At 45.2% G+C, this 27637-nt stretch overlaps 2 protein-coding genes across 3 annotated transcripts; one reads left to right on the forward strand and one right to left on the reverse strand.

Annotated features, from left to right (window-relative positions):
• Positions 1-392: 392 nt before the first annotated feature.
• Terf2ip (TERF2 interacting protein) lies at positions 393-7854 on the reverse strand. Its single transcript, XM_021647583.2, has 3 exons — positions 7103-7854; positions 3605-3729; positions 393-1875 (listed from the first exon to the last, which is right to left on the reverse strand). The coding sequence occupies exons 1-3, from the start codon at positions 7743-7745 to the stop codon at positions 1480-1482; spliced, it is 1164 nt and encodes a 387-aa protein (XP_021503258.1). The 5' UTR covers positions 7746-7854; the 3' UTR covers positions 393-1479.
• A 20-nt stretch (positions 7855-7874) lies between these two features.
• On the forward strand, positions 7875-27285 carry Kars1 (lysyl-tRNA synthetase 1). 2 transcript variants are annotated; one of them, XM_021647577.2, is made up of 15 exons: positions 7888-8024; positions 10360-10539; positions 12621-12798; positions 14577-14742; positions 18456-18549; positions 18933-19119; positions 19198-19323; positions 21198-21317; positions 22343-22505; positions 22606-22779; positions 22889-22974; positions 23392-23477; positions 24194-24320; positions 25808-25951; positions 27035-27285. In XM_021647577.2, the coding sequence occupies exons 2-15, from the start codon at positions 10394-10396 to the stop codon at positions 27125-27127; spliced, it is 1890 nt and encodes a 629-aa protein (XP_021503252.1). In that variant the 5' UTR covers positions 7888-8024; positions 10360-10393; the 3' UTR covers positions 27128-27285. The 2 variants fall into 2 exon arrangements, with proteins under 2 accessions (XP_021503253.1, XP_021503252.1); XM_021647578.2 differs by lacking the exon at positions 10360-10539 and having other exon boundaries at positions 7875-8024.
• The last annotated feature ends 352 nt before the right edge of the window (positions 27286-27637 follow it).

The raw sequence follows: 27637 nt of genomic DNA on the forward strand, positions 1-27637 counted from the left end.
GTGCAGCTAATGCTAAAATACATCTACGCAGGTGGTAAACAGGGATGACAAGCTGGGCATACTACATCCTCTGAGGCCACTCACTGAACCCTCGGCCCCAAGAACATTAATTCCATAGTTCCACAGTACTTCACACATAGGGTCACGCAGACACTCGTCAGACTCGTTTTGGTGGAAGGGGCTGGAAGCCTGAGCACCCGGAGTGCTGTAAGGAGGTCTCTCACACCTGCGTCACACCTCTGGCTCTCAGAATGTCATCAAGCCTGCCACTTCTTATAGTTCTGATGCATGTCTTCCCTTTGCTCCATTCAGAAGGAGCATCTTTACATGGTTATTAATTCTAAAACAAAAATTTACTTAAACTGATTCCAGTTTAAAATGAAAGGCAACACTTGTTGACAAGACTCAAACACAAATTGTATTTATTTCCAATGAAAAAGCAACACAACAAGGTGGACCAATCCACTAAATTTTAAGTCTAGACAATTTTCAGCAGAAAACCTATATTCCATAAAATTTTAAGACAACACATCACAATCAACAGTATCCAACAGACTGAGGGCAGCTACAAAAGAGGAACACAGGACTGTAAACTCACAGCACAGTGAGCATGTAAGATGCGTGTTTATTTTAAGCATTTATTTATTCTACGTAGATGGGTGTTCCATCTGCACGCACACCTGCACGCCGGAAGAGTACATCCCAGTATAGGAGGTTGTGAGCCACCGTGTGGCTGCTGGGAATTGAACTCAGGACCTCTGAAAAAGCAGACAGTGCTCTTACCACTGAGCCAGCTCTTCAGGCCCAGAGGTGTGTAACTTGGCTTTTTTCTCTGATTTTGACGGTGAAGTCTGTGTATGACATCCTTTATGTGTTGATGCCCCTCCAAGTCTAGGGTTTTATGGTACACAAAACTGAGCGCTAAGTGAGCAGATGCATGCTGGAGGCCTGACTCAGAACTCAAAAAGCAACAGCCAAGGAAGGGGCGGAGACTTCCAGGGCGGCTGGCAGCTGACTGTAGAGTTTTTCAACACAGCGGGAATCAGAGCTCCCTGGAGGTGGCTGGTGGGACGGCCCACAGCACAGGCTCTGCAATCAGATCTTATTTCTAGGCTCTTGGTTTGGGATTCTCCATCTAAAGCAACTTCTGCCAAAAGACAAGATCATTTACTCAAAAAGAGTGAACGGCCTATGCCTTTGCAGTTCCAGCTTTGACTTTGACACGAGGCTCTCGTCACCGATACAACAGCAGCTGCATTCCAACAAAGAACCACTACTATACAGAGCAACCTCCTGCTTCAGATCTTCCTAAACATGGGGACCCCTGCCATGGACAGCTCTAGTTCCGGTTTCTTTTGCTTTATCCTGCTACATAACACTGCTTGGCTACAAAATCTGGGGCTCCCAGAACTGTTCAGGTTCAATGGCCACGAGATGTTTATATGGTCACCCGCCATACCTTCTTCACTTTCTTGTCCATTATTTCTTTCGGAATTCAATCCTCCGAGCAACATTCTGAGCTCCAAATTTTTTGACCAATGCATTTCTAGTGTCCTCATCATCCTTTTGCAAATCTAAGTCATCTTGCCGGGACCAAATTGGATAACCATCAGGTCTCCGTCCAGACTCTAAGAAGGAGGAGGTGGACTCCAGCTCACCACTGTTTTTCAGGAAGGCCTGCGTGACTGTTGATAGATCCAAGTTAAACCTTTCCATTAGCTGCCGGATGATCTTAATGGCAGTTCCCACTTCCTGCGTAGAAACTTTTGGTTCCTCTTCTTCCTCATCTGGCTGTGTTTCTGAATCTTCCTCAGGTGTGGGTGGATTGTCATCACACATTGTTATATGAATTTCAAAGTCAGGGCTCTCATTCACCTATAAAGAAAGGAGAGAACAGTCCCTATTTATTAACCCTTGACCTTTTGCAACACGTATCTTCCCAGCTACTCCTGAATATTTACACAACAATCTCACGGGGCTCCCTTCAGTCCCTCCCATATATCTCACGGTATTTATGCTGACATGTCTACATACACATATATGGATAATATGTGGAAGGGTAGTATATTGTACACAATTACACATATACATTTAACTGATCAAAATATAAAATGTACATACGGCTGTGAGAAAAAAACATGTAACCTGTACATTAGGTCACTTGTTAAATGCTTGACTTTGCTTCCAGATGTGAAGTTCCATAAGAGGAGGAACCATGCTGTGTTCATCACTGCAGCAGTAATGCCTGGCAATGCGTCAAACTTTCATCGTTGTATGAAAGCCAGACATGGTGGCACAAACCTTTAATCCCAGCACTGAGGAGGCAGAGGCAGTCAGATCTCTGAGGTCAAGGCCAGCCTGGTCTACAGAGTGAGTTCCAGGACAGAGCCTCAGTACTAGGGGAAAATGCATCTAAGCAGGACATGAAGGCCAGCCTGAGTTACAAGAGACCTTGGAAGAAAAGGAAAGTGGGAGGAAGCAAAAAGCTAAATCATAACCACTTTTTTTTGTTTTGATTTTTTCCAAGACAGGCTCTCACCATGTAGCTCTGGCCATCCTGGAAAGAACTGCCTGCCTCTTCCTCTCTGCCAAGTACTGGGACTAAGGGCGTGTTCCACTCTGCCTGGTTGGTTCCATAACCACTTTCTTTTGTGTTAATAAGCCAAATTAATTCAGGACCAGCAAGGTGACTGGGCAAGTTAAAGCACCACTGCCAAGACTGACAGTGGAGTTCAGTCTCCAGATCTACATGGTGGTGGTGGGGGGGTGTGTTATCCAATAAGTAAAACTGTAATACAAATTTTCAAGGTTAGCTGGGCACAGTGGTGTACCCCTGTAATCTGAGCACTCGGGAGACAGAGGCAGGCAAATCTCTGTGAGTTCGAGGCCAGCCTGGTCTACAAAGCAAATCCAAGACAGTCAAGGCTACACCGAGAAACTCTGCCTCAAAAAAAGAAAACAAAATAAAAAATTCAATGTTTTACCTGCCTTTCTCAAAAGCTATTACTGAGGGATTTCAATAGCATATTAGAAGACAGAATCAATATCGAAGAACAAAAATATTTCCAAAGCTCTAAGCACACAGAAATCTGAATGTTTAAGCAAAATTACTAGAAAAATTTCATGCTCCCAAAAAGCATAAGCATATTCTAAAACAACCAAATAAACAGCTCTAACTTTGAAAAGCCCACACTGAGGTCAAAGCATTCAAAGCAGGGTACTTTACACTGTTAAAATACAAAATGTCCCATAGCACGTCTTTAATCCCAGCACTCAGAAGGCTGAGGCAGGCAGTTCTGTCAGTTCGGGGTCAGCCTAGTCCACATAGCAAATTCCATGACATCCATGGCTACATAGTAAGAGCTTGTCTCAAAGAAAAAAAAATAGTAATAATTGTCCTTATTTAGTGTGATTTTTTTTCCCCTCAGTCACTCATACTATCTTGCCAAAAACTAAAAGCTTTGTGAAGACTTAAAGCCAGATCACATCTATTTTCTCTCTTCTTCTACCTTGACTTCTCCCTGACATTCTTGGCCTTGGGTGGATGAAAAACCAAATGAGAATGGAGGCAAGGGGGAGAAAGGAGCGAACTGAGTTGACATACCACGGCTTCCTCAAACTCCCGAGTGGCTTCCTGGAACAGCTTTTTGACGGACTCATCGTTCTCCTTGGTCTCTGCCTTCACACACTCTTCTTCAGGCAAGTCTGGCGTTCTCTTGTTCTGTGGTTCTAGTGAAGAAAAGAGCAGCGGATCAGCAGGGCTCATCTGCACCAACCATCAACCAGTATCAGCTCTGTGCATGCAGATTTTTCTTTCAGAAAACATCCGTTTATTCAGAAGTGTACAAAGAGCATAAGATATGCACACCCAATAATTATCATACTTGTTCCCAAAAACAACCTACAATCCCAATACTCAGGAGCCCGATGTAGGAAGATGTTAAGAGGCTAGTTTTGTAAAGTGAGATTATAAAGTCAGTTCTAGGCCAAATGAAATAATTAATGAGGACATGATGGTTTTAGGTGTGGTGGAGAAAGTTTATTGTAGAAATGAGGGAGAGCATAGCCAGAGGCATCTAGAAGGGTTCAGGCTGAACTGAGAGGAGAAAGGGAGAGAGAGAAAGCAAAGAAGTACCTGGGAACCCAGAGACCAAAAGACTGGCATAGCCAAAATGGCTGGGTCATATAGGGATCAGAGAATGTGGGGGAAGAGAAGCCCAACCCCGTTTCTTGGGCTGGAAAGGTTGAGGATTGGGGGTAAGGGAGCTGGGTGTATCAGGCAGGATGACTGCGTAACAGATAGGGAGGGATGCTGAGAGAATCTGGCAGCCAGCGTCTGCTTTGATATGTTAAAACGGTACCTAAATTAGCCATTTATCCTGGGTTTGAGATGACCTAACATAAGCCAGCCAGGGCTAAATTGCATGACTCTCCCATAAAACTAAAATAAAAATTCTGACCACCAGGCTGGCATGACCCTTATGGAGAATGTAGTTTTTATATTTGCATGTGTCTGTCTGTGCTCTACAGCCAGAAGAGGGCATCAGATCCTTTGGAACTGGAGTTCCATGCATCTGTGAGCCAGCCTGATGAGTGAGGGTGCCGAGATCTGAACTCCCGTCCTCTGACAGAGCAGAAAGCCCTCTTAAGCACTGAGTCTTTCCAGCCTCTTTAGAAAATGTCTTCTTAAGCCTTTTTGGTTTCATGAAGTCATCACGTTATATATTTTTTTAAGATTTATTTTTTATCTTTAAATTATGCGTACACTTGTGTTGGGAGAGGTGTTGTGAACACAGGTGAGCACCGGTGCTAGAGAAGTCCAGAGAGGGTAAGAGATCCCCTGGATCTGACTTCCAGGGAGTTGTGAACCGCCTGAACGTGAGTGCTTAGAATCAGGTTCTCTTAGCCTCAAGGCATCCCTCCAGTTCCTCATGCTATATTTACCCACAATTTCTTAGTCGTTTCACAATTTAAATTTATATATTTAAATACCTTTTCATTAAAACATTACTTTAGTAGACACGTTGAATCCATTTGAAATTTTCAGAACTCCAAATGGCTCGTCAGTACTCCCAAAAAAATCAGTGTTTTGTTTTGGTTTTTTTCTTTTTTGGAGGGTGCTTTTTCAAGACAGGGTTTGTTGGGAGGACCCTGCTGTTTGAGGTTGCAGTCCTCCCAGTCCAGATAGCCATGCTGAGCCGGCTCCAGCAGGGCCTCCTACTCTCTGCCTGACTCCATCTGGAGAGTGTATTTACACATAGATGCCCCTAACTATGTTGGATATATGGCCTTTGACAAAGCTCCCTGCTAGCTTTCTCCTCCCTGCAACAATAGGATAATTAGGTACTGTGTTCCTGTTCAAATAATAAGAGTGTGTAGTTTAATGTAAATCCTTGAAGTGCCTAGTTCTACCCAATTATGTACACCTATCTTTGGAGTCCTCCACCCACTCCCCAAGGGGTATGTAGCCTTTGTTCTCTGGAATTAAAGTTGAACTAGCTCCCTGAAGTGGTTCCCAGAGTGCCACCGTGCTCACTGGCCTTCCAAGCTCTGCACCTTGCCCTTTGTTCCTCCTGCCTTCGTGGGCTGGTGACCAACTGCGCCTCAGGAAGGAGGAGAGCCACTAGGGTTTCTCTGTGTAGCCCTGGCTGTCCTGGGACTTGCTCTGTGCACCAGACTGACCTCAAACTCAGAGAACTGACTTTCTCTACCTCCTAAGCACTGGGATTAAAGTCGTGCACCACAGCCACCCAGATAAGATCAATGAATTTTAATAAAAGGGTAGTAAATGATGCCCAACCACACATATGGCCCTGACCTCATAACTAGAAATATCTCTTAATTCACTCTAGCCAAGCTCCTTAACACTCTTTGTGGTCCAGCCATACTTCCACCTCAGGGCTCTTGCACCTGGTATTTCTTTTGCTTGAAACACTCTTCTCAGAGGTCCTCCTGGGTTATTTTTTCACTCTTCAGTCTCTGCTTAAACATCAATTTAGATCACAAAGTAATCCTTCCTTCCTATACGGAATTAAATTATTCAATGAAACCATTCAATTAAACATTCAATTAAACCAAAGCATGGAAATAAACTGGTCTGCCATGCCTTTCTATATTCTGAATAGAACAGAATGTGGACAACATCTTAAAAAAAACAGGCAGGCTACATAGTAAGACCCTTTCTTAAAAAAAAAAAGGTAAGGAGGAGCAAGAAGAGAGGAGGAAGAGCAAGAGGAAGAAGAAAGGTGAGAAAGAGAGAAAACAGCAACAGGTAAACTGGGTAGCTGGTGGGTAGGAAGGGTAGAAGATTTTCATGTATACCGTGTTCAAAAGGAACACAGAACCGTTATTATAAACTAGTTACTGTCCTGTAGTCCCAGCCACTCCAGAGGCTGAGCCATCAAGATCATTTAAGCCACAATGTTCCGGGATAGCCTGGACAATGTAGCAAGACCTCAGCTTCCCCGCCCTTCTGCTGTGGATATAAACATGTTTTTGTCTTAATCTCAGGTGTGGGAGGTGGGACTGATTCAGATGGTCCACAGCAGCAGACTATTTGCTTCGCGCGGGCTCTAAGAGGAGCTCCTTGCCAGCTGCAGGTAGTTTAAATCTGAGGACTCGAGAGAGAGAATAAATGCCAGAGCCCAGAGAGTGTGGAGAAACACTGAAAAAGAACAAGGCTGCGGCTGCTGTTGATGCAGTGAGACGAGAAGTTGGGGATCTCCCGAAAGGAGGCTCCAAGGAACCCCATCATTCTAACCAGCAGGAAGCAGCCAGGAGAACTGCGAGCCCTCTCCCACTAACCCTTACTCTCCTACCTGGTGTTGGAAGATTGAGGTGGAGTAGGTAGAAAGAGGTAACAAACATAGAAGTATTTTTTAAAAGTACGCCAACACCTTCCCAACCCCAACCAATCAAAACACACATACAGTCAATAGGAAGGAAAAGTTAATAAGAAGATAAATTAAAACCAGAGAGCAAAAGAAAAGAGGAAACGGTGCACGCGGACTCGGCTCTCAGATGCGAAGGGCTGAGCTATGAAACGGATGCTGACGGACAGACAGGCAGCCCACCCCCGGAGCTCCGGAGGAGCAAGCCTCACCTCCGCTGTCCGCGGCCTCGGGGTCCTGCTCCGCCTTGCGCTTGAGCTTCTGGGAGGACGGGCTGACCGGGGCGTCCCCGAGCAGGTACTTGTGCTCCTGGCCCCGCAGGTGCTTGAGGTAGCGGTCCTTGAGCGACTGCCAGGAGTGCTGCGTGAGCGAGCTCTTCTCCATCGCTTTCCACAAGGCGTTGCCCGTGACCGAGCTGGGCGAGCGGGCGTTCTCCTTCACGTAGGTCAGGATGGCCACGTCGTCCGCGTCGGTGTAGGCCACGCGCCCGGTCAGGGGCTGCGGCTCCGGCTCCGCGGAGCCCTCGGTGTCCGCAGCCTGCTCAGCCAGGCCCAGGCGGTAGTCCTCCAGCTCCAGCCTCTCGTTGCGCTCCACGCAGTCTAGGATGTACTGCGTGGAGATGAAGTCGCCCGAAGCCTCGGCCAGGGCCTCCCCGGGCTGGGCCAGCAGCACGGCCCCGGGCTCCTGCACCCGGCACACGGTGCCGCCGCCGTGCAGGATGAGCGTCGACAGCCGCCGCTTGGCCTGGCTGGGCCGCACGTAAAACGACATGGCGCTGCCGTCCTCCCGCACGAACAGAGTGGAGGAGTGGGTGGGCCCATTGGGGTCCTTACCCAGATCCATCGCCTCCGCCATACCGGCCGCTCCGCCGCACAGAAGCCCGTCCCAGGCCGGCGCTCCGGGAAGTCGGGGACGCCGGACGCTCGGGTGGCGAAGCCCAGCACTACGCCTGCGCAGCGAGAGCCGAGCCGAGCGCCCGCCCTCTCAAACCGGAAGAGGCGGGGCTTCGGGCTCTGACCTGGAAGTACTAGCTCTACACTAGCCACTTTTTTTTTGGGTCGTGCCAGTGGGGAAGATGGCCACGCTGCAGGAGAGTGGAGTCAAAGTGGATGGCGAGCCGAAACTAAGCAAGAAGTAAGTGTCGCTGATGGTCGCTGAGTGTCTCTTGTGGCTGTGGCCTGATGGGAAGTACCTGGAGTCTTCCCGCCAGGGCGACTGTGCCCGGGCCTCTCCGGTGGCCGAGCACATGCTGGGACAGAGATGCAGGGTCCTGGCACCTACAGTCCCCGGGATGCCCCGGGGTCAACTGCCGTGGCTGCTGGGTTCCCTGGCCCTAACCGTAGTGACGAGCATGCGGAGGGGAAGCCAGCACAGAAACCGGGAGGTGACAGGAAAGAAAAGTGAAACTAACATTTCCCTTACCTTCTGATAAATGCTTTAAAAGAAAAAAAAATTGAGGCACTCCCCAATGTATAATAATAGATTAGAAAAAGGTTAAATATCTTACCTCTTCAAAGAAGAATCTTTTTATTTTCATTGGCCTATCCAAGGTTATTCTGCACTAAGAGGCTACGTTCTGAAAACTGTGGTGCGCTTACCCATATGTGTCACTCAAAGGATCTGTAAAGAGTGAGCAAATGGTCTTATTTAGCGGGACACACCAGGCTGTCCTTGCGCTGCTGGCTGTATCTGTGTAAAACACTCCAAATCCGAGAATTGTGTAGGTGAATTAGCCTCCCTTTAACTGGCTGTTTCATACCGTCTACATACTATACTCCAGTCCAGGGCTTCTTATTTGAACCAGGAACGCGAGCAATGGCTTGAATGTCTTCTCAACGCCTGGAACTGCACAGTTAGTGCCCTCCAGAGCTGTAGGAAATAAAAAGCTTGAGCCATTACATACCATGGCTGCTTTAGTTAGTACACTAGCATTCAATCCTCTTGTTGAACCCTGAGGCTCATAGTAGAGATGTTCTAGATAAGAACTAATTTCTCGTTTTATGTCTAGGCCTCTACTTTGTGTGTTTTAGGAGGGTTTTTAAAGGAAATGTTTAAATTTATGGGTTGCTAGCTCTGTAATTGGTTGTCTTTCCTTGGAGGAAATTGGGTGAGTTTATTAAATCAGTAGTTGAAAACACCTACCACTTTTTTTAAAGCAACATTTACCCGTTAAACACCATGCTGGCATTATACAAACTTTATCTAATCTCAGTAGTCATCTTGCAAGAGAAATATTAATGTCCACTTTTTAAGTTCACAAACTATAGCCCTGGGTGATTATTTTTTAATGTGAAAATGGGTGTTCCTAGGAGTTGGAAATGTGGCTTCGTGTACAAGGCTCTTCATTTCCGGCGTTTTGAGTATTAATAGTAAAAGCATACATTCCTGATGTATCTTCTAGCACAGATCTGAAACACTGGGACACAGATCTGTGAAGTTTACATCAAGTTTGTGATCCCTTATTGTCTAAAATAAATCAGGTGGGCTTTTTTTTTTTCGGTGTGGGGGGAGTTCACTGTTTTTTTATTTATTTTTTTTGTTTTTTTTTTTTTTTTTTTTTGAGGCAGGTTTTTTTCTGTGTAGTTCTGGCTATCCTGGAACTCTGCCTCCCAAGTGCTCAGGATTAAAGGCATGCACCACTGCCACCGGGCTTTAAGATAAGCCAGTTTTGAAGTATGTTCCTGGCTAAAATAATTTTTTTATGATTGACGTTTCCTTTTTTTTTTTTTTTTTTTTTAATTGTTCTTGGAATTTCTTGGTCTAAAATCTTTGCTAAGGACCACTTTATGCCTGATAATGTCCCCAAAGTTAAAAACTGGTGGGCTGTCTGATCAAATCACTCATTCTCAAATGAAAGGTTCCTCCACAATTTACTTAAGCACAGCAGAGTGTGGTTCTGGTGCATCTGATGCCATTGTGTTAATGACACATAGACATGGTGATGTCTGAGAACATCTTTCCTCTTTGGTCCTAAAACTCCACACTGGTCCCTTCTTTGATACAGAGAGGCTTTCGTGTAGCCGGCTCCTGTGTGGTTTATTTTCTGAGACAGGGTTTCACTGTGGTCATAGGTTATTCTCAAATTCCTAGGCTCAAATGATCCTTCTCACCCTCCTAGGGATCTGGGACTGTGTAAAATTTGCATTTGATGTTTTCATCGCCACCCTGCAGCCAGTATTCCATCTTCAAGGAGAAACGACAGTTCAGAGCCCCACATTTTGCTTTCTGTACTTTAGGATATTGTGAGCATTTCTACATACAAGCTGTTGATTGACTTGCATTTGAGTTTTCAATCCCAGATGTGAAGCTTCTTTATAGTCAGGACTGAGAATACTGCAGATGTTAGTCAGGAGGGACTGAAGTCCAGAGAGACACTGCACATCAATACAAATCCCAGCTCCCCTCCTCAGGAGTGCAGGTTGATTGTGCTATTTGTCCCCTCTGACCGCACATCTCTGTTTCCTGCTAGGTGGTGGTAATCATTAGTTCCGGGGTGTTCTGCCATGTTGATGCAAGCTGCTGTCAGGCTTGTTAGGGGGTCCCTGCGCCAAACCTCATGGGCAGAATGGGGTCAGAGGGAACTTCGACTGGGCCAACTTGCTCCTTTCACAACGCTCCACAAGGACAAGCCACTTTCTGATAGAAGAAGGTTGGTGCCCATTCCCTTCTTTATTGTTCTGGGAGCAGAATCTTCCCTTGGTGTCTGTTAGCTGGCTAAGTCTTTGGACAGGTTAAGCCAAGGGTCCCTTCTTACTCTCTAAGTTCAGAGCCCTTCTCCTCGCAGTCCCTTTTTTTTTCTCTTTTTCTTTCTTGCCTCTTTTGACTAGTCAGGAACTTGCTATACAGACCAAGCTGTCCTTATTCTTTTTTTTTTTTTTTTTTTTTTTTTTTTTTTTTTTGGTCTTTCTGGGATTTAGCATCTTTGTTGTACTTTTGGTGCCAGCATTAGGGCCTTTTTTGGACTGTCTTTAAGATCTACAAGAGCAAAACCTGAGTGAAGCAGAAAACAGATGTATCTTTATAATGGGTCAGGGAGGTAAGATGGGGTGGGAAAATGGTACCAGATAGCCTGAAAAGCTTGCTTACTGAATTACAGAATGATAGACCTAGCAGACTGTTAGAAAGGTGAATACAAGACAAATTGTATTTAGGAAGGCTTGTCTATTTTAAAGCCATCACAATTATCTTTTTTAAAATTTCACTAAATTCATATTGAAAATTAAGACTACACAAAGAACAATGCTACATAACTATAATCTCAGCCACTCAGGAGGCTGAGGGAACAGGATTGCAAGCTCAATTTAGCTTGAAATTTTTTCAAATTAGATTGAAAAATTTAGCAATCCCATTTCAGAATAAGAAAGGAGCTTGGGGGTAATTCAGTGTTAGACCCCTTGCCTAGCACACTTGTATCCTGGGTCCAACCTCCAATACTACAAAACAAACAAAAGAAAGTGAAGGCTGCATTTTAAAACCAGACAATATGCAAGCATGACTTAGAGGCTTTTGCCATGATTTGCTATTGAAGAGTTATCAGTTGGAAAGAATGATCCTTAAATTCTCTTTGAATAATGGAGATATTCCATCTAAGTCAGTTTATTTTTCCTGAGTTCAGATCATGAAGGCTACAAAGTTGCCCCCATTGTTTTGGTTTTGAGTTTCAAGTAACACACATGAAGTTTAGATAGTGAGAGACTGGGCTAGAAATGTATCCAGAGTTGTCTGCATTTTTGTCCTGCAGGCAGAATGGGAAGAGTTAAGTAGTGAGATACCTAGAATTCGCTTTTGAGCACTAACTGCACTCTGGGACCTGATCACTTCTTTTTAACATCTCAGTCCTCACAGATGGTAAGAGAGTGTCTTATTTCCTTTTTCTAGATAATGAGAAGTTATTTGCTCAAGACCACTCAGATGGTTATTGTTTTAGAAGTTAAGTTAGCACTAGGCAGTTTGACTACAAACATAGCATGACATTTCCTGTATTTTGCTGCTTTGTATAGTATTCTGTCCTGGTTAAAGTTATAACGGTTTTGTTCTGAGCTGGGTCTCAGGCTGGCCTCGGGTTCCCCTGTAGCTGCAGATGACCTTAAACTTGTCTCCTGCCTCTAAGTACTGCCTCCAACTATAGCATCGCATCTGCAGTGCTCAGGTCAAACCCAGGGCTTCCTGCATGCTGGGCAAGCACTCTGCCAATCGAGCCACACTCCACACCAGCCGCCAACAGCTGTTCTGAGTGACATCGGCACTGGGGAGTCTTCAAGCTCTGAAGATTAGCTCTCTCCGCAGCCTAGCTCACTGTTAGGGGAGAGCCGTGAGCTGACAGGGCTGGTATTACTTTATCACACCTTTAAGCGGTACTGTGGGGACTTCATCTTCTTCCAGGGAGCTCAAAAGTTTATCCTGCAGATTTTCTGGGAAATCTCTGTTCCAGAACTTATGTAAACTGGTACATGTCGGCTTCTTCACCTTGTGTATCTTAGTTCTAGTTGTGTTCTGGGATGCCAACTGGAGACTGGAAATGACCTGGTGCATCTTTTCTCAAAGCCTAGATTTTCTTTTTGTCCCCAGAAATAGTGACTAACAGAGCTGGGGAGTAAAATACTTCGGGGTGTAGGACAGAGCAGGAACATTTTCCGAAGGCTATTCATACTTTTGAAAAGTGGGGGTGGAGCTTCTGGTAGGGGGCTCTTCGGGCAACTTTCACATTGGGTGCTGTTGTCTCCCCAACAGTGAGCTAAAGAGGCGTCTGAAAGCTGAGAAGAAAGTGGCAGAGAAAGAGGCCAAGCAGAAGGAGCTCAGTGAGAAACAGCAAAGCCAGGCTGCTGCCACCCCCGCTGCCACCCCCGCTGCCACCAATCACACTGCTGACAATGGTGTGGGCACTGAGGAGGAGACACTGGACCCAAACGTGAGTTCCCCTGGGCCATGCGTCTGACGGGACACAGGAGAGCTTCTGAGAGGTGTGCCAGACAGACAGCAGACAAGAGAAATAAGAACTTGAACCAGTGGGTTGGGGAAGACTGTCTTATTTGGTTAACAAGATGGGCTCTTTTTTTTTTTTTCTTTTTTAAGAAAGACATTATTATTTGCTTAATTTATTTTATTTTGTTTTTAAACATTTGTTTAGCTATCTCATGTAGCTGAGTGCTGTGTCTTCATGTACATCTGCACACCAGAAGAGGGAATTGGATGCCGTTACAGACGGTTGTGAGCCACCTTTTGGTGCTGGGAACTGTACCCGGGTCCTCTGGAAAAGCAACCAGTACTCCTAACCGCTGAGCCATCTCGCTAGCCCCCTGAATTTTTAATATCAACTCCAAATGGGCGGTTTCAAGGGAGCAGTCTCCTGAGTAACTGCTTCCTTGGACGTAGCTGGGCCTGTAGCAGCATCAGCGGAGGTGTCTTCTCTCAAGATAGACTAGAACTCCTAATAGTTGGCAAAATACATTCCACATGCCAAGGCCACCTTCCCACTCTCCCACTTCATCCTCCCTTCCTGGCTTTGTACATAAACACAGCCATGTTCGTTTGTTTGTATCTCTCTAAGGATAATTTTCCACTGTTAACAGTAGGGTTGGAAAGTTGCGTCGAGAAAAAGGTTGCCAGGGGATAGAGAGGTGCCTCGGCGGTTAAGGGGGTATGCTGCTGCTCCAGGACACCCACCGCAGGCTGTCCACAACCCCCTATTACTCCAGCTCCAGAGGATCCAACTTTCTCTTCTGGCCTCCACAGCACCCACAGGCATGTACACGCATACACGCACACACACACACGCACACCTACACACCTACACCTACACACACATACACATGATTAAAAATGAACCTTTTAAAAGGAAAAGATTGCCAACCCCTGTGGTAGAATACCCCATGTTTGCCTCCCTACAGGTTTCCTGAGCCTGCCCAAGGGAGGAGGCTAGCGTGTGGCCAGAAGAGTACTTAAGTGACTGCTCCCGGCAAATGCAGTCCACAAAAGAGGCCTGCAGCGATTACATTTTGTTATTTAGATCAACTCTATTTTTTTCATTCTGTTCAATCTTGTATTTTGAATTCTTTCTGTGGATCTACATATGTTTAATACAAATCTCATCCCATAGTCCCAATGAGGGCTTGGTTAGTGTTGTGGTTATGCCCTCCGCAGGCTCGTGTGTCCTCTTGGTCCCCAGATGGTGTTGCTGTTTTAGAAGGTTGTGGAAGCTTTAGGAGGTTGAGTCTGCTTGAAGAAGTAGATTGCTGGTGGTGGGTCTTTTGTTTTATTTTATTTTTGAGACAGGGTTTCTCTGTGGAACCTTGGCTGTCCTGGAACTTGCTTTGTAACCTGGCTTGGCTGGTCCCGAACTCAGAGATCCACCTGCCTCTGCCCTCCAAATGCTGGGATTAAAGACATGCACCACCACTGCTGGGCCTGCTGCTGGTTGGTCTTAATGGGTTATAGTTCATCCCCATTCATCTTCACATGCATATTTGTGTTGCCTGATCTGCAGAGATAGAGTTGTTCCATAAGCCTCCGATGGCCTGATTAAGCCGCTCCAGCTGCCGGGCCTTCCCTGCCATATCTGTGTCCTCTTGAACTAGAATAACCCTGTAAGGCATTCTGTCACAGCAGCAAGGACGGAACTATTGATCCTCTGCTGGAGACGCCACACCTGCAGGGTTCCCTTCTGAAGGACTGGCTCTTTTTTAACAGCAATACTACAAGATCCGTAGTCAAGCGGTCCACCAGCTGAAGGTCAGTGGGGAGGACCCGTACCCACACAAGTTCCACGTGGACATCTCACTCACTCAGTTCATCCAGGAATACAGTCACCTGCAGCCTGGGGACCACCTGACTGACATCACCTTAAAAGTGGCAGGTAGGAAGGTTCTCTGACAGTTCGCTTGCCTCTCATCTCACGGCAGGCCGGCTTCAGCACTAACACAAAGGGTGGCCTGGGCTGGTTCTTCTCCTCTGCCCCTTTTCTGCATACTCTAGACTGGCCTCAAACTTAAGATCCCATGGTGCACTTTGCAGCCAGTGTTGAAGCTACTTAACTGGAGGCGGTGCCTCTATATCTCCTCACAGAAGGAAGTAGAGCCGCCCTGAGGCATGGGTCCAGTTCTAGATAAGGCGATACTTCTGGGGAAGGGCTGTTCTCTGAGGAACTGCCTGGCCAGATACTGCTCCTACTTTATAATCCTAGAAGAATTTCCCTTATATCCAGACTGTGGGCCCAGTCGCTTAATTTCATCTTCAGTCTCTGCTCTCAGGTAGGTTTTTGTTGTTGTAGTTGTTGTTAAGATTTATTTATTTATTTACTATAAATGAGTGCTCTGGCTACATGTACACCTGCATACCAGAAGAGTGCATCAGACCCCAGTCAAGATGGTTGCCAGCCACCATGTGCTTGCTGGGAATTGAACTCAGGACCTCTGGAAGAACAGACAGTGCTCTTAACCACTGAGCCAGCTCTCCAATCCTCTTATAGTTATTTCTATAACACTTATTATTTATAGATTTGTGAGGGTTTTTGTTTGTTTGTTTTGGTTTTGGTTTTTAGAGACAGGGTTTCTCTGTATAGACATGGGTGTCCTCCACTCAATTTGTAGATCAGGGTGACCTCGAATTCAGAGATCCACCTGTCTCTGCCTCCCAGTGCTGGGATTGCAGGCATGCATCACTGTGCTCAGCTTTGTGAGATATTTTTAAATTGTCTTTTTTTTTTTTTTTTTTTTTTGTCTAACCCCCAAAATAGTAAAACTACTAGTTGGAGAAAATGTAGGACATTTCATAGAAAGAGGAAAAAAAATACCCATAATCCTATCACATACCTTTGCAATACCAAGAGAGAGACTATGTGTGTGTCTGTGTCTCCATCCTTTTTGTATTCAGTCATATGTGCACATGTATGCAGAGGTCAGGGTACAACTTCCAGTGTCATTCCTCAGGCTCTGCTGCCGTTACATTTGTATTGGGGTAAGGCCTCTCGCTGGCTAAAGCTTGTGGAATAGGCTAAGCTGGTTGTCTGGCTGTCTAGCAAGCCCCAGGGCTACTCCTGAATCTACCTCCTCAAGCACTGGGGTTACAAGTGCACACCACATCAATATTTTTTAAATTAATTTTTAGGATTTATGTTTTATTTATGTATCTGTGTGTGTGTGTGCCAAATGTGTGTACTGGTGCTCACAGAACCCAAAAAGAGTAAGTGACCCCCTGCAGCTGGTATACATGCAGTTGTCAGCCAAAACGGGTGCTGAGAATCGAACTCGGGTCCTCTGGAAGAGCAGTTAAGTCTTCTTAACTGCTGAGCCATCTCTCTAGTGAACTCCTTCTCCCCTTCTCCCCCTTAATGTGATTTCTAGGTATTGAATTCAGGTCCTCATGCTTGTAAGCCAAGCACTTTGTAGTTGAAGCACTCTCTCTCTCTCTCGCCTCTAATATTATGTTTTGGTTTTTGAAACAGGGTCTCGTAGCTCAAGCTAGTTTTTAACTCCTGCCAGTGCTGGGATTACGGATGTCACCATCATACCCACTAAAACTTATGTCAGTTGTTCTGGTTCAGTATATATATTTTAGTTAGAAGATCTTCAAACTCTTTTGTTTGTTTTTAGGTTTATTTTTAGTGATTGAGTGTTTTGTCTGTGTGCGCGCGTGCGTGCATAAAACTATATATGTGGTTCCTGAATTTGACACAAATATCTCACTTAAAGCCAGGCAGTGGCGCATGCCTGGTGCCTGCAGAGGCCGGAAGAGGGAGTCAATTCCCCTGGAACTGGAGTTAAAGGTGGTTGCAAACCACCATGTAGGTGCTGGGAACCTAACCTAGATCTTCTGTAAGAGCAACAAGTGCTCTTAATTGCTGTTCCATCTCTAGCATTCCCTGTGTATTCACCCCTTTTTATTTTGGATGTTTTTCTTGGGTAATTTTTGGAGGGGTTTTGTTTTGTTTTCTGGTTTTTTTGTTGTTGTTATTGTTTTTGATTCTTGCTTTAGATTGCCTTTGAGACTCTTTGGAGATGGTAGATTGTCAGTTCTTTAAAGTAATTGTGATTATTAAATCCTTTTTATCTTTTTTTTAAATTACACTTTATTTCATATGTGTGAGAATGCAACTGTGCTCATAGCATCAGAGAAACCTTTTCTGGAGTCTGTTCTCTCCTCCCCCATGTTTTGAGGCAGTGCCTCTTTTGTTCCACTATACTGTGTACTCCAAGGTAGCTAGCCCGAGGCTTCTGAAAGATTCTCCAAACTCTGCTGTCTCCCATTGAGCCACCAAATCCAGCTTTTTATGTAGGGGCCTGGGTTGGAATTCATATCACCACCTTTGTCTGGCGAGTACTTTGGCATACTCCCCAGTCCACAAAATCCTTCTTTGTTGCTTAATTTTTATGTGAAACTTGTCCTGGTTTGTTTGCTTGTTTGTTTGGGGGTTGGTCTTGACCTCACTAAGTATTCAAGATGACTTTGAACTCCTGACCCTGTTGCCTCTGGGATTACAGGCATGTGCCACCACAGATGGCTTATGTGGTCCAGAGGACTAAGCTAAGCTTTGTGCTTGCAAGGCAAGTACTCTACTGAGCTATACACCCAGTCCTCATTTTTCTGGTATGTTTAAAGGAAGATTGGTTTTGTTTTGTTAGTTGTTTTTTGTTGTTGTTGTAATTTTGTTTTTTTTATTTTTAGTTTATTTTATGAACATTAGTGTGAGGGTGTCAGATCCCTTGGAACTAGAGTTACAGACAGTTGTGAGCTGCCATGTGGGTGTCGGAAATTGAACCTCGGTCCTCTGGAAGATCAGACAATGCTCTTAACCACTAAGCCACAACTTCACTGTACTCTGGGTGTGGGGTAGTGTTCATCAGCATAGTAGCTGGTTACAATTCTTGGGTTTCCTAGGTCTCTTCCTCTTCCTTGCTTTATAGGGCCTTATAGGGCCCTGCCCTGGGAAGGAGCCTCCCTGTTGAGCTTAGAGAGTTTCATGGGCTTACTGTTCCATCCCCTCTAGGTATCTTAATATGGTTTTCGCTTGTATTGAGTATAGGTTTATCCTCGCCTAGTCTCTGCTGCTGCTCTCCACCTAGGCTAAAGTGCTTTTTTCCCTACATATGGAGCTCTTACAGCACATTGCTTATATTTGGGGGTTCTTAGGAATAGCTTCTTCTATAACTTTTTGGGGTAGGGGATCAAAGTTTCACTCTGCACTCACAAAGATTGTCCAGCTTCTGCCCCCTAAGTGCTGGAAGGAAAGAACTGTGCTAATGTGCCTGGCCTTTCCCCGCATAACTTTTAATAATGGGTTTGGCTTAGCCTATCTAGTTCCTATCTGGTTGTACTTTTAATTTTTATGGAAAGATTTAGGAAGTACCAAAACCTGACTCATCACTAGCACTGCCATCATCCAAGAGTCCACTGGCCATCTTTAAAGTGAGCTCTTCGTGTACAGCCTTGACCGATTTAATGGCAATCACTGACATGAAGAAGAGGGCAGGCCACAGGCCCTGCGCCACATTCAAATTGCTATGATCAGTGTTGCACAGGGAGCTTAAAGGGTTTCTCTTTTTCTCAGTATCTTTGCTGTTTGCTTTCTAGGTCGTATCCATGCCAAGAGAGCCTCTGGGGGAAAGCTCATCTTCTATGACCTTCGAGGAGAAGGGGTCAAGTTACAAGTCATGGCCAACTCCAGGTGCGTAGAAGTAACCAGTTAAAGATCTGTGTCAAAGGGCAGCGGTGGCACAGGCCTCCAGCACTTGGGATGCAGAGGCAGGTAGGTCTCTGAGTTGGAGGCCAGTAAGTTTTAGGACAGTCAGGGTTACCCAAAGAAATCTTGTCTTGAAAAAGTAAAAAGAATTAGTGCAGCAGGGAATGGGATCTGACTAGTGCAGTTGTAGAAGGTGACCAGGCCTAGACACGAATGACTGCTCTTACTTACAGGACGGCAGACATAACAGAATCTATCTCCGCAGCTGTCCCTGGAGCAGGGCTCCTCTTGGGCTCATAGTAGCAGTTAGTGATGGTTTCTCAAGTAAGCGGTAGTCCGTACATTAAATTACTTTTCCTTTCACTCAGGAACTATAAATCTGAGGAAGAATTTGTACGTATCAATAACAAACTGCGGCGGGGAGACATAATTGGAGTTCAGGGGAATCCCGGGAAAACCAAGAAGGGTGAGCTGAGTATCATCCCCTATGAAATCACACTCCTGTCCCCCTGCCTGCACATGCTGCCTCATCTTCACTTCGGCCTCAAAGACAAGGTAAGTTCTGCAGTTTTGCTGGCCACTTGTACCGTGCCGTCACCTAAAACATCAGTCTAACTGCTGCTTTTGGTTTAGGAAACAAGGTATCGACAGAGATACTTGGACTTGATACTGAATGATTTTGTGAGGCAGAAATTTATCATCCGCTCGAAGATCATCACATATATAAGAAGTTTCTTGGATGAGCTGGGATTCCTAGAGGTGACCAAGGGTGAAGGGTTTTGGTGCCTGCCTTGCCATGCTTGTCTCTCACTCTCCTGTCTTTCTTTTACATTGCTTATCCTGCCAGGGTCCTTCAGGCCTAAGGAGAACAACCCCTTGCCAAGTGTCCTTGTTCCCCCTGTTTAGTGCTCATTAGGAAAGCAGGACCTGACTTGCAAACTAATGCACCATCCGTCTGCAAGTGATGCCGTCTCAGTCATTTTGGAGGGTCCATAGCATTAAAAATAGTCGTTAGAAGCCAGGTGTGATGACAAACACCCTTAATCAAAGCACTCAGGAGGCATAAGCAGGCATATATATGCACATACAAATACACTAAACACATTAGTATGCTTGCTACATATGGAGTACGCCTAAATGTTTTAGAGTTTGATTTTTTTGGTTCAAGTACAAATTGTAATCATGTGTACCTTGATAAACCTGCTTTTGTGTGTGTGTGTGTGTGTGTGTGTGTGTGTGTGTGTGTGTGTGTTATGTATGCGTGTGCAGGCACATGCATCCTATTTGCATGAGCAAAGGACTGAGGAAGATGCCCAGTGTCCTCTATAACTCTTGGCATGTTTTTAATTGCATGTATGTGTGGCTGTGTGCATGTGAATGCCAGTGCCTTTGGAAGCCAGAGGACTCGGGTCCCCATGGAGCTGCATTTTCAGATGGTTGTGAGCTTCCTTGACAGCTGAACATCTCTCCAGCCCTCTGCTGCTTAAGAGCATATCTCTTTTTCCTGTATTGATACTGCGGGTTGTTTCTGGTTCTCTTTTGTAATGTTTCAGTAAAAGGCATACGTGTGGGCTGATATTTTTTAATTTAGATTTTGTGTGTATGTGTGTGAGGCAGGGTCTTTCTGTATATCCCTGGGTGTCCTGGAACTCACTATGTAGATCAGGCTTGCCATGAACTCAAAGATATCTAATGGCCTCTGCCCCCTGAGTACTGGGCGAGTACCAACAACACCTGGCTTGTAATTTGAATTTCTAAAAATGGAATAAGTTAAAGGATGTAAATAGTAAATAGTAAATACTGTAAATGTCTTAGTTACTGTCCTATTGCTGTGAAGAGACACTATGACGAAGGCAACTTTTTTTTAAGATTTATTTATTTATTATTTATACAGAATTCTGTCTGTATGTGTGCCTGCATGCTGGAAGAGGGCACCAAATCTCATGATAGATGATTAGGAGCCACCAGTGGTTGCTGGGAATTGAATTCAGGACCTTTGGAAGAAGAACCAGTGCTCTTAACCTCTGAGCCATCTCTCCAGCTCCCAAGGCAACTCTTATAAAAGAAAGTAGTTGATTAGTGGACTGCTTATAGTTTCAGAAGGTTGCGCCAATATCATCATGGCAGGAAGTATGGCAGCAGGCAGGCAGGCTTGGGATTGAAAGCTTATATTCTAATCCACACATTGCAGGCAGAGAGATTCAGACAAACACTGGGCCTGGCATAGTCTTTTTAAACCTCAAAACCCAACCCCAGTGACACACCTCTTCCAAAAAGGCCACACCTACTCCCAGGGCCACACCCCCTTCCCAAGCAGTCCCACCAACTGGGGACCAGGCATTTAAATATATCAGCCTATGGGGCCATTCTCGTTCAAACCACGGACAGTAGGTTAGACATAGAAGTTGCAGCATCCATTCAGAGTTCCATTTACAGCTTGTCAGAGTTTATGGTGCTGTGTTATCAATAGACATGGACAAGCAGTTCTAGGGAGTCAGGCAGTCTGTTCTTCATCAAGCACTTACATTATACAGTTTTTCTTTGTTATATGACAGGCCTAGACCATGTTACACACAAGGAATGAGCTGTCCTGAGGCCTCTAGCTGTCTGTGAACTGTTTCTGTCTGTTTTAGATCGAAACTCCCATGATGAACGTCATTCCAGGGGGAGCTGTCGCCAAGCCTTTCATCACCTACCACAATGAGCTGGACATGAACCTATATATGAGAATTGCTCCAGAGCTCTACCATAAGGTAATCAATAATCACACACCCTATTTCCTTCAAGTAGCTGGAGCCTGGAACAATTGCCGGCTAGACTGGTCAGAATTAAGGAACAATAAAGATAGAGCAGCCAGGAGAGCGCTCTAACTCTTCAGGTTTGCTAGTTGTGATTCTTACAGAATTTCCTTGTAAGCAGCTGAGGATTGAAGGCATTGTGTTATACAGGTGTCCACACATTCCTGTTTCAGTTGCCTTAAAAGCTCCTCCTCCTCCGCCTCTCCCCCAGGAATAATGGCAAACACTTGGTCTATGCAGTGAGTTCTAGGCCAGCCAAGGTTACACAGTGAGACCCTGTCTAAAAAGAAATTACCACTGAACTGCATCCTAGTCCTTCTGAGTTAAGTCTTTTGTAACAGAATTTTCATTGATCTTAACTTCTTTCTAGAAAATTAGCCGTATAAATACCAAAGACTTTCAGTCAAGATTCTTAGTTGCAGACATATAACAAGTTAAAGCAAGACCCAAATGTATTCAGCTGTAGAAGGGAGTAACAATGACCTTGAAGGCCAGGATGTCGTGCCTGGAAACCACAACTGGGAGTAACCCTGAATCATATCACTCGGCTGGTGTCACAAAGAACACTGTCTCCTGGTGGGTACAAGTCGCTGCACCAGGGTCTCTGTAGCCTGTTAAAGATGGCTACCTCTGGCTCTCTTTACCGTAGTGATTTCTATGTGATACCTACACCTTCCTTTAGTAGCTTCTCTGCTGACAGGTCACTAATGTGTCTGGCAAGGTGGAGCTGGGTCATTTGCCTGTAGCCTAACCCCAGAAAGGTTTTAGAAAAACTCAGACCCAGCACATAAGAAATAGCGAAGACACAAGAAGAGACTCCAGAGGCCTGCACAGCCAAATAAAAACAAGAAATGAAATGACGTGTGCTAAGGTGTCAAAAGTCAGCAGAGTTCTAGACATTTTGAGTGGAGAGCATATGAAAGCTATAAAAACCATTTAGCTTATCAGGGCTGCTAACCCATGACTGTGGCTTTTTGTAGATGCTGGTGGTTGGTGGCATTGACCGGGTTTATGAAATTGGGCGGCAGTTCCGGAATGAGGGAATTGATTTGACTCACAATCCTGAGTTCACCACGTGTGAGTTCTACATGGCCTACGCAGACTATCACGACCTCATGGAGATCACAGAGAAGATGCTGTCAGGTGAGTCCTGCTGCCTTCAGCTCACGCTGGGAGGCTGCTATGCTGCTTTCAGAAGACAGCTTCTTGTTCCCATCCCTGAGCTGGCTGCTTTTCCCCCCAGGGATGGTGAAAAGCATTACAGGCAGTTACAAGGTCACCTATCACCCAGACGGGCCGGAAGGCCAAGCCTATGAGATTGACTTCACCCCACCTTTCCGAAGAATCAGCATGGTAGAAGAGCTTGAGAAAGCCCTAGGCGTGAAGCTTCCAGAAACCAGTCTCTTTGAAACTGAAGGTAACCTACACTCCGCTTCCTTCCTGTTCAGCTCTGAGCTTGTATTTATGGACAGTTTTCCTTGATGACAGTTATGTTCCCTGTCCTAACTTGTACATTTCTGTCACAGAAACTCGGAAAATTCTTGATGATATTTGTGTTGCAAAAGCTGTTGAATGCCCTCCACCTCGGACCACAGCCAGGCTCCTTGATAAGGTGAGACGCCACACTTGCACTCATCCAGGGCTGACCAGCACCGTGGTCCCTAGGACATGGACCCCACTGGGAGAATTCCTTCCTGCAGCTTCACATGAAAATCTACAGAGGAACAGGAAAATTCAAACTTCGAACTGGGGTTGGGAAGGGTAACTCATAGTAAAGTACTCACTCAGCAAGTCAGTGCCAGGGAACGGGGGTAGCCCAATCCCAGCCCCATGAAATAGAAGCAAAAAGAAGCTCTGGACTGTAATGTCACACTCTGGGCCAGTTAGTTCTTGTATACTCTCTTAGTTAATGCTCTCTGCACAAAGTTCCAAGATGAACCTGTCTGTCCGGGAGTTAAAGCCTCCAGTTGGGGAAAACTGTCTGTGAGACTCAGAAGCCATATCTATTCTGCTTTGTTTTTTCATTAAGCTTGTTGGCGAGTTCCTTGAAGTGACATGCATCAGTCCTACATTCATCTGTGATCACCCACAGATTATGAGCCCTTTGGCCAAATGGTAAGACACAATTTGTTACTGCATAAAAACCCCTAGAATAGGGCCCGTGGCTGCTGTGGCTGTATCTCTGTAGTAGAACATTTACCTAACACAAATCTAGGCCCTACTGTAGGTTCAGTCTTTAGTACTGCTTTTAAAAAAACAAAAACAAGCGGGGTGTCATGGCACAAGCCTGTAATCCCAGCATCCTGGGAGGCAGAGGCAGGCAGATCTCTGAGTTCAAGGTCAGCCTGGCCTACCAAGTGAGTCCAGGACAGCCAAGGCTGTACAGAGAAACTCTATCTCCAAAAAAGATTAATGGTTTAAGGGACAGTTTGTTTTGATGTCCTGTGTTGACTTGGTGGTCTTTCTGCACCATGTATTGATATGGTTGGAATTCCGTCAGGGCCTTTTCACCTGATCTCTCTGGCAGTAGTCTGGCTTTTGTCGGCATGGTGGTTGGGTTCCCAAAGCAGACATCCCTAAGGAACACGCCTCAGCTAACGAATATCTACCAGACCTTTGCTGATACCTCCTTGGCCAAAGCAAGTGGGCAGCCCAGAGAGGAAAGCAGGAGGGCATGGACTCGGGCTGTCCCACTGCTTGTTAGGAATAAAATCAAGTCTTCTAGTCTCTCTCACCTTCACGCTGATGCAGTGATTGGTGCTGAGCATCAATCCGTTATATATTTTATCAGGAGAGCCCTGAATTCATCCTTTGTGTTCTCACGTTCCCAGGCATCGCTCCAAAGAGGGTCTAACTGAGCGCTTTGAGCTGTTTGTCATGAAGAAGGAAATATGCAATGCCTATACCGAGCTGAATGATCCCATGCGGCAGCGACAGCTGTTTGAAGAACAGGCCAAGGTAAGGAAGGAGAATGAATAATGACACCTGTTTCACCACTGAGCTCAGAGGAACACCCGCCTTAGCCTGTGTTGGTATACACTTTGTTGGTGACCTAACCAAAGCCAAGGAGGCTTTTTAACTTTGCTAATTTTGTTTTATGTATGTGGGTCTTCTTGCCTGCACTTGTATTAGTGTACCACCTGCACACAGTGCTCAAGGAGGGCAGAAAAGGGCCTTGGTCCCCAGTAACTGGAGTTATAGATAGTTGTGAGCCACCATGTGGGTGCTGGGAATTGAATTTGGGTTTTTTGGAAGAGCATCTCCTAACCACTGAGCCAGTTCTCCAGCCCCATTAAGAGGCTTAGGAGGAAGTCACATTTAAAGTGGAGCTCTTCTTTTTGTCTTTGAGGCAGTCTCTGCAGTTCTGTCCTCTTGTCCCTAAGGGCTGGGTTTACGGGGCTACACTACTTACCCAAGTGAGAATGGCTTTCATTATGCTGAATGTAAAATGAGTTTAAGAACCCTGTATGGAGAATAACACTCCTTTTGCAAATACATTTAACAAAGATAGACTTTTTCTTAAACTGTATGCCTCTACTGGGGTAGGAGCTTATTTTCCTTTATTTTTTGAAACAGAATCTCTCTGGATAGTCCTGGCTGGTTTTGAAACCCAGAGAGATGCCCTTGCCCCTGCCTCTGCCTCCCAAATGCACCCCCACACATGTTCTAAATGTACCTTTGTTGAGGTAGTTTGAGGATGAGCAGCACATGAAGATGTAAGGAAGGCAGTACCCTCCCCAAAGGCTGTCACTACAGCCTCCACACTGATGGGTACTTTCAAGAAATGAGAAAGCCTGCAGTAGCTGAGAACTAGTCTATTTACAGTCCCAAATCCCAAGCAGAGGAACATTTTTCAGAGAAATTTGCCTACATCCTGAGACAGATTTTGTCTTTTTAAAAATTATTCTGTGATGAGGACTACCTGCTTCCGTTGACTCAAGATCTTAACTGGTATACCATCAAGGCTGGCCTGAAACTAGTTATGGAGACCAGGCTAGCCTTTTACTCTTGACAGTCCTTGTGCTTTAGCTTCTCAAGTATTGGAACCATGCAATCATCTCTGAGGTAGGTTTCATCAGTCCTAACCTCCAGGTCTCTGAAAGAAATGGCTAAATCTTAGAATTACTGGGAAATTAAATTCCAGCGGGTCTTGAGTGTCAGGAGCATTTTTGGTACCCCTTTTAAAGGTTTTAATGTGTTCATGTGGATACTTAGATGACCTAGAACAGTGCTTCTCAACCTGTGGGTTTTGACCACTTTGGGGGTGTCATCAGATATTTACATTATGATTTATAATAGTAGCAAAATTACTTATGAAGTATCAATGAAACAATCTTACGTGTGGGGTCACCACAACCTGAGGAACTGTATTGAAAGATCCCAGCATTAGGGAAGTTGAGGACCACTGACTTAGAAGAACATTACGTTTTGACTATGTATTCTAGGCAAAGGCTGCTGGCGATGATGAAGCTATGTTCATAGATGAGAACTTCTGTACTGCCCTGGAGTATGGGCTGCCCCCGACAGCGGGCTGGGGCATGGGGATCGACCGGCTCACCATGTTTCTCACAGATTCCAACAATATTAAGGTATGCACAGCCCTCCCAGTACACGCTTCCCTGGAACACATAGGAAAGGCTGAAGGAGTTCCATACTACTGTACAGAAGAAGACTGAGGGCTAGCTAACCTTATAGGGGTTAGTTGTTTCTACTTGAGACAGTTTGCTTTACTTTAATACCCAGGGAAATGCTAAGCTCCCTCTACATTTATTGCCTGATATCAGTCAGTTCTGTAAGGTGTAAAAACTTTATTATTTTTATTGCATAGGGAAGGATATCAGTTTGTTGCTTTGTTACTGTTTCTGAGAGAGGCTCTCATGCAGCCTGAACCCTCTTGGAATTCCACCTGTAGTTTACATTGGCCTTGAACTCCTGAGGTTCCTGCCTCCACCTCGACAACACTGATATTGTATTGATGTGTGCCTACGAGGAAGTTCACTTTTGTTTTGGTTTGCTTTTTTGTTTTTGTTTTTCAAGACAGGGTTTCTCTGTGTAGTCCTGGCTGTCCTAGAACTCGTTCTATAGACCAGGCTGGCCTCAAACTCACAGAGATCCCTCTGCCTCTGCCTCCTGATGCTGGAATTAAAGGCGTGTGCCACCACTGCCCAGCAGAAGTTCACTTTTAAAACAAAATAATATTTTTTAAAAAATTATACATGTGGCTGTTTTGCACAAACATCCCTTGTGCCTGCAGAGGCCAGAAGAGATTGTCAGATCCAGTTAAACAAGTTTACACATGTCTCTAAGCCACCATGGCAAGTGCTCTTGACTGGTATACCATCTTTCTAGCCCCTGAAACTCAACTCTACTAGAACCTGTGTTGATTCGTTTTGACATGGACCCTAGGAGGTTTTGTGCACTTGACTTCTGGATTTGGTTAGTAACAATAGAGGCAAAAGCAATAATAGGATAGCTGTAAAAATATTTGTACTGCTTTCTTTTTTTTTTTTTTAAGATAGGGTCTCACTGTGTTTTGGTTGTTCTCGAACTTACTATGTAGACCACAGAGGTCTGCCTGCTCCTGCCTCCTGAATGCTGTGATTAAAGGTGAGTGCCAATATGCCCAGCTCATGGTGCTTCTTAACTTCAAAATATACTTTGCTCTTATACAGGAAGTACTTCTGTTTCCTGCCATGAAGCCTGAAGACAAGAAGGAAACTTCAACTGAAACACCAGAAAGCACAGCAGCTGGCCCATCTGCCTAGAAGATACATAAAACTCTGGCTCTCCGAATTTCAGCAGATCTGGTCTGAGGGCTTCAGTGTAGTGCCGTCCATCTGGCCACTGCCAGCCAGCCACCACAAGAGAGAATTAAAGAACATCTTTTTATTCCTTGTTACCAAATAAACCATTTCTCTCTTTACCTGTGCAATTTTTTTTCCCAGAGTGTTGGTCTAATGAATGTTTAGACTTCTGTCATTATATTTGTTTGTTTATTTACTTTGTTTGTTGGGGAGGGGATTCAGGGTTTCTTTGTGTAGAGCCCTGGCTGCTCTGGACTCCCTTTGTAGACCAAGCTGTCCTTGAACTCATAGAAATCCACCTGCCTCTGCTAAAGTGCTGGAATTAAAGGTGTGTGCCACCACATCTGCTTTATTATTAATTGTGTGTGTGTGTGTGTGCATGCACGCACATTGGAGCACGGGTGCCCTGTGTGACCAGGGTTACAGGCAATTGTAAGCTGCCCAACATGGATGCTCAGAACCAAAGGCAAC

This window comes from Meriones unguiculatus, chromosome 10 (assembly GCF_030254825.1).
Source record: "Meriones unguiculatus strain TT.TT164.6M chromosome 10, Bangor_MerUng_6.1, whole genome shotgun sequence".
Taxonomy (NCBI): Eukaryota; Metazoa; Chordata; class Mammalia; order Rodentia; family Muridae; genus Meriones; species Meriones unguiculatus.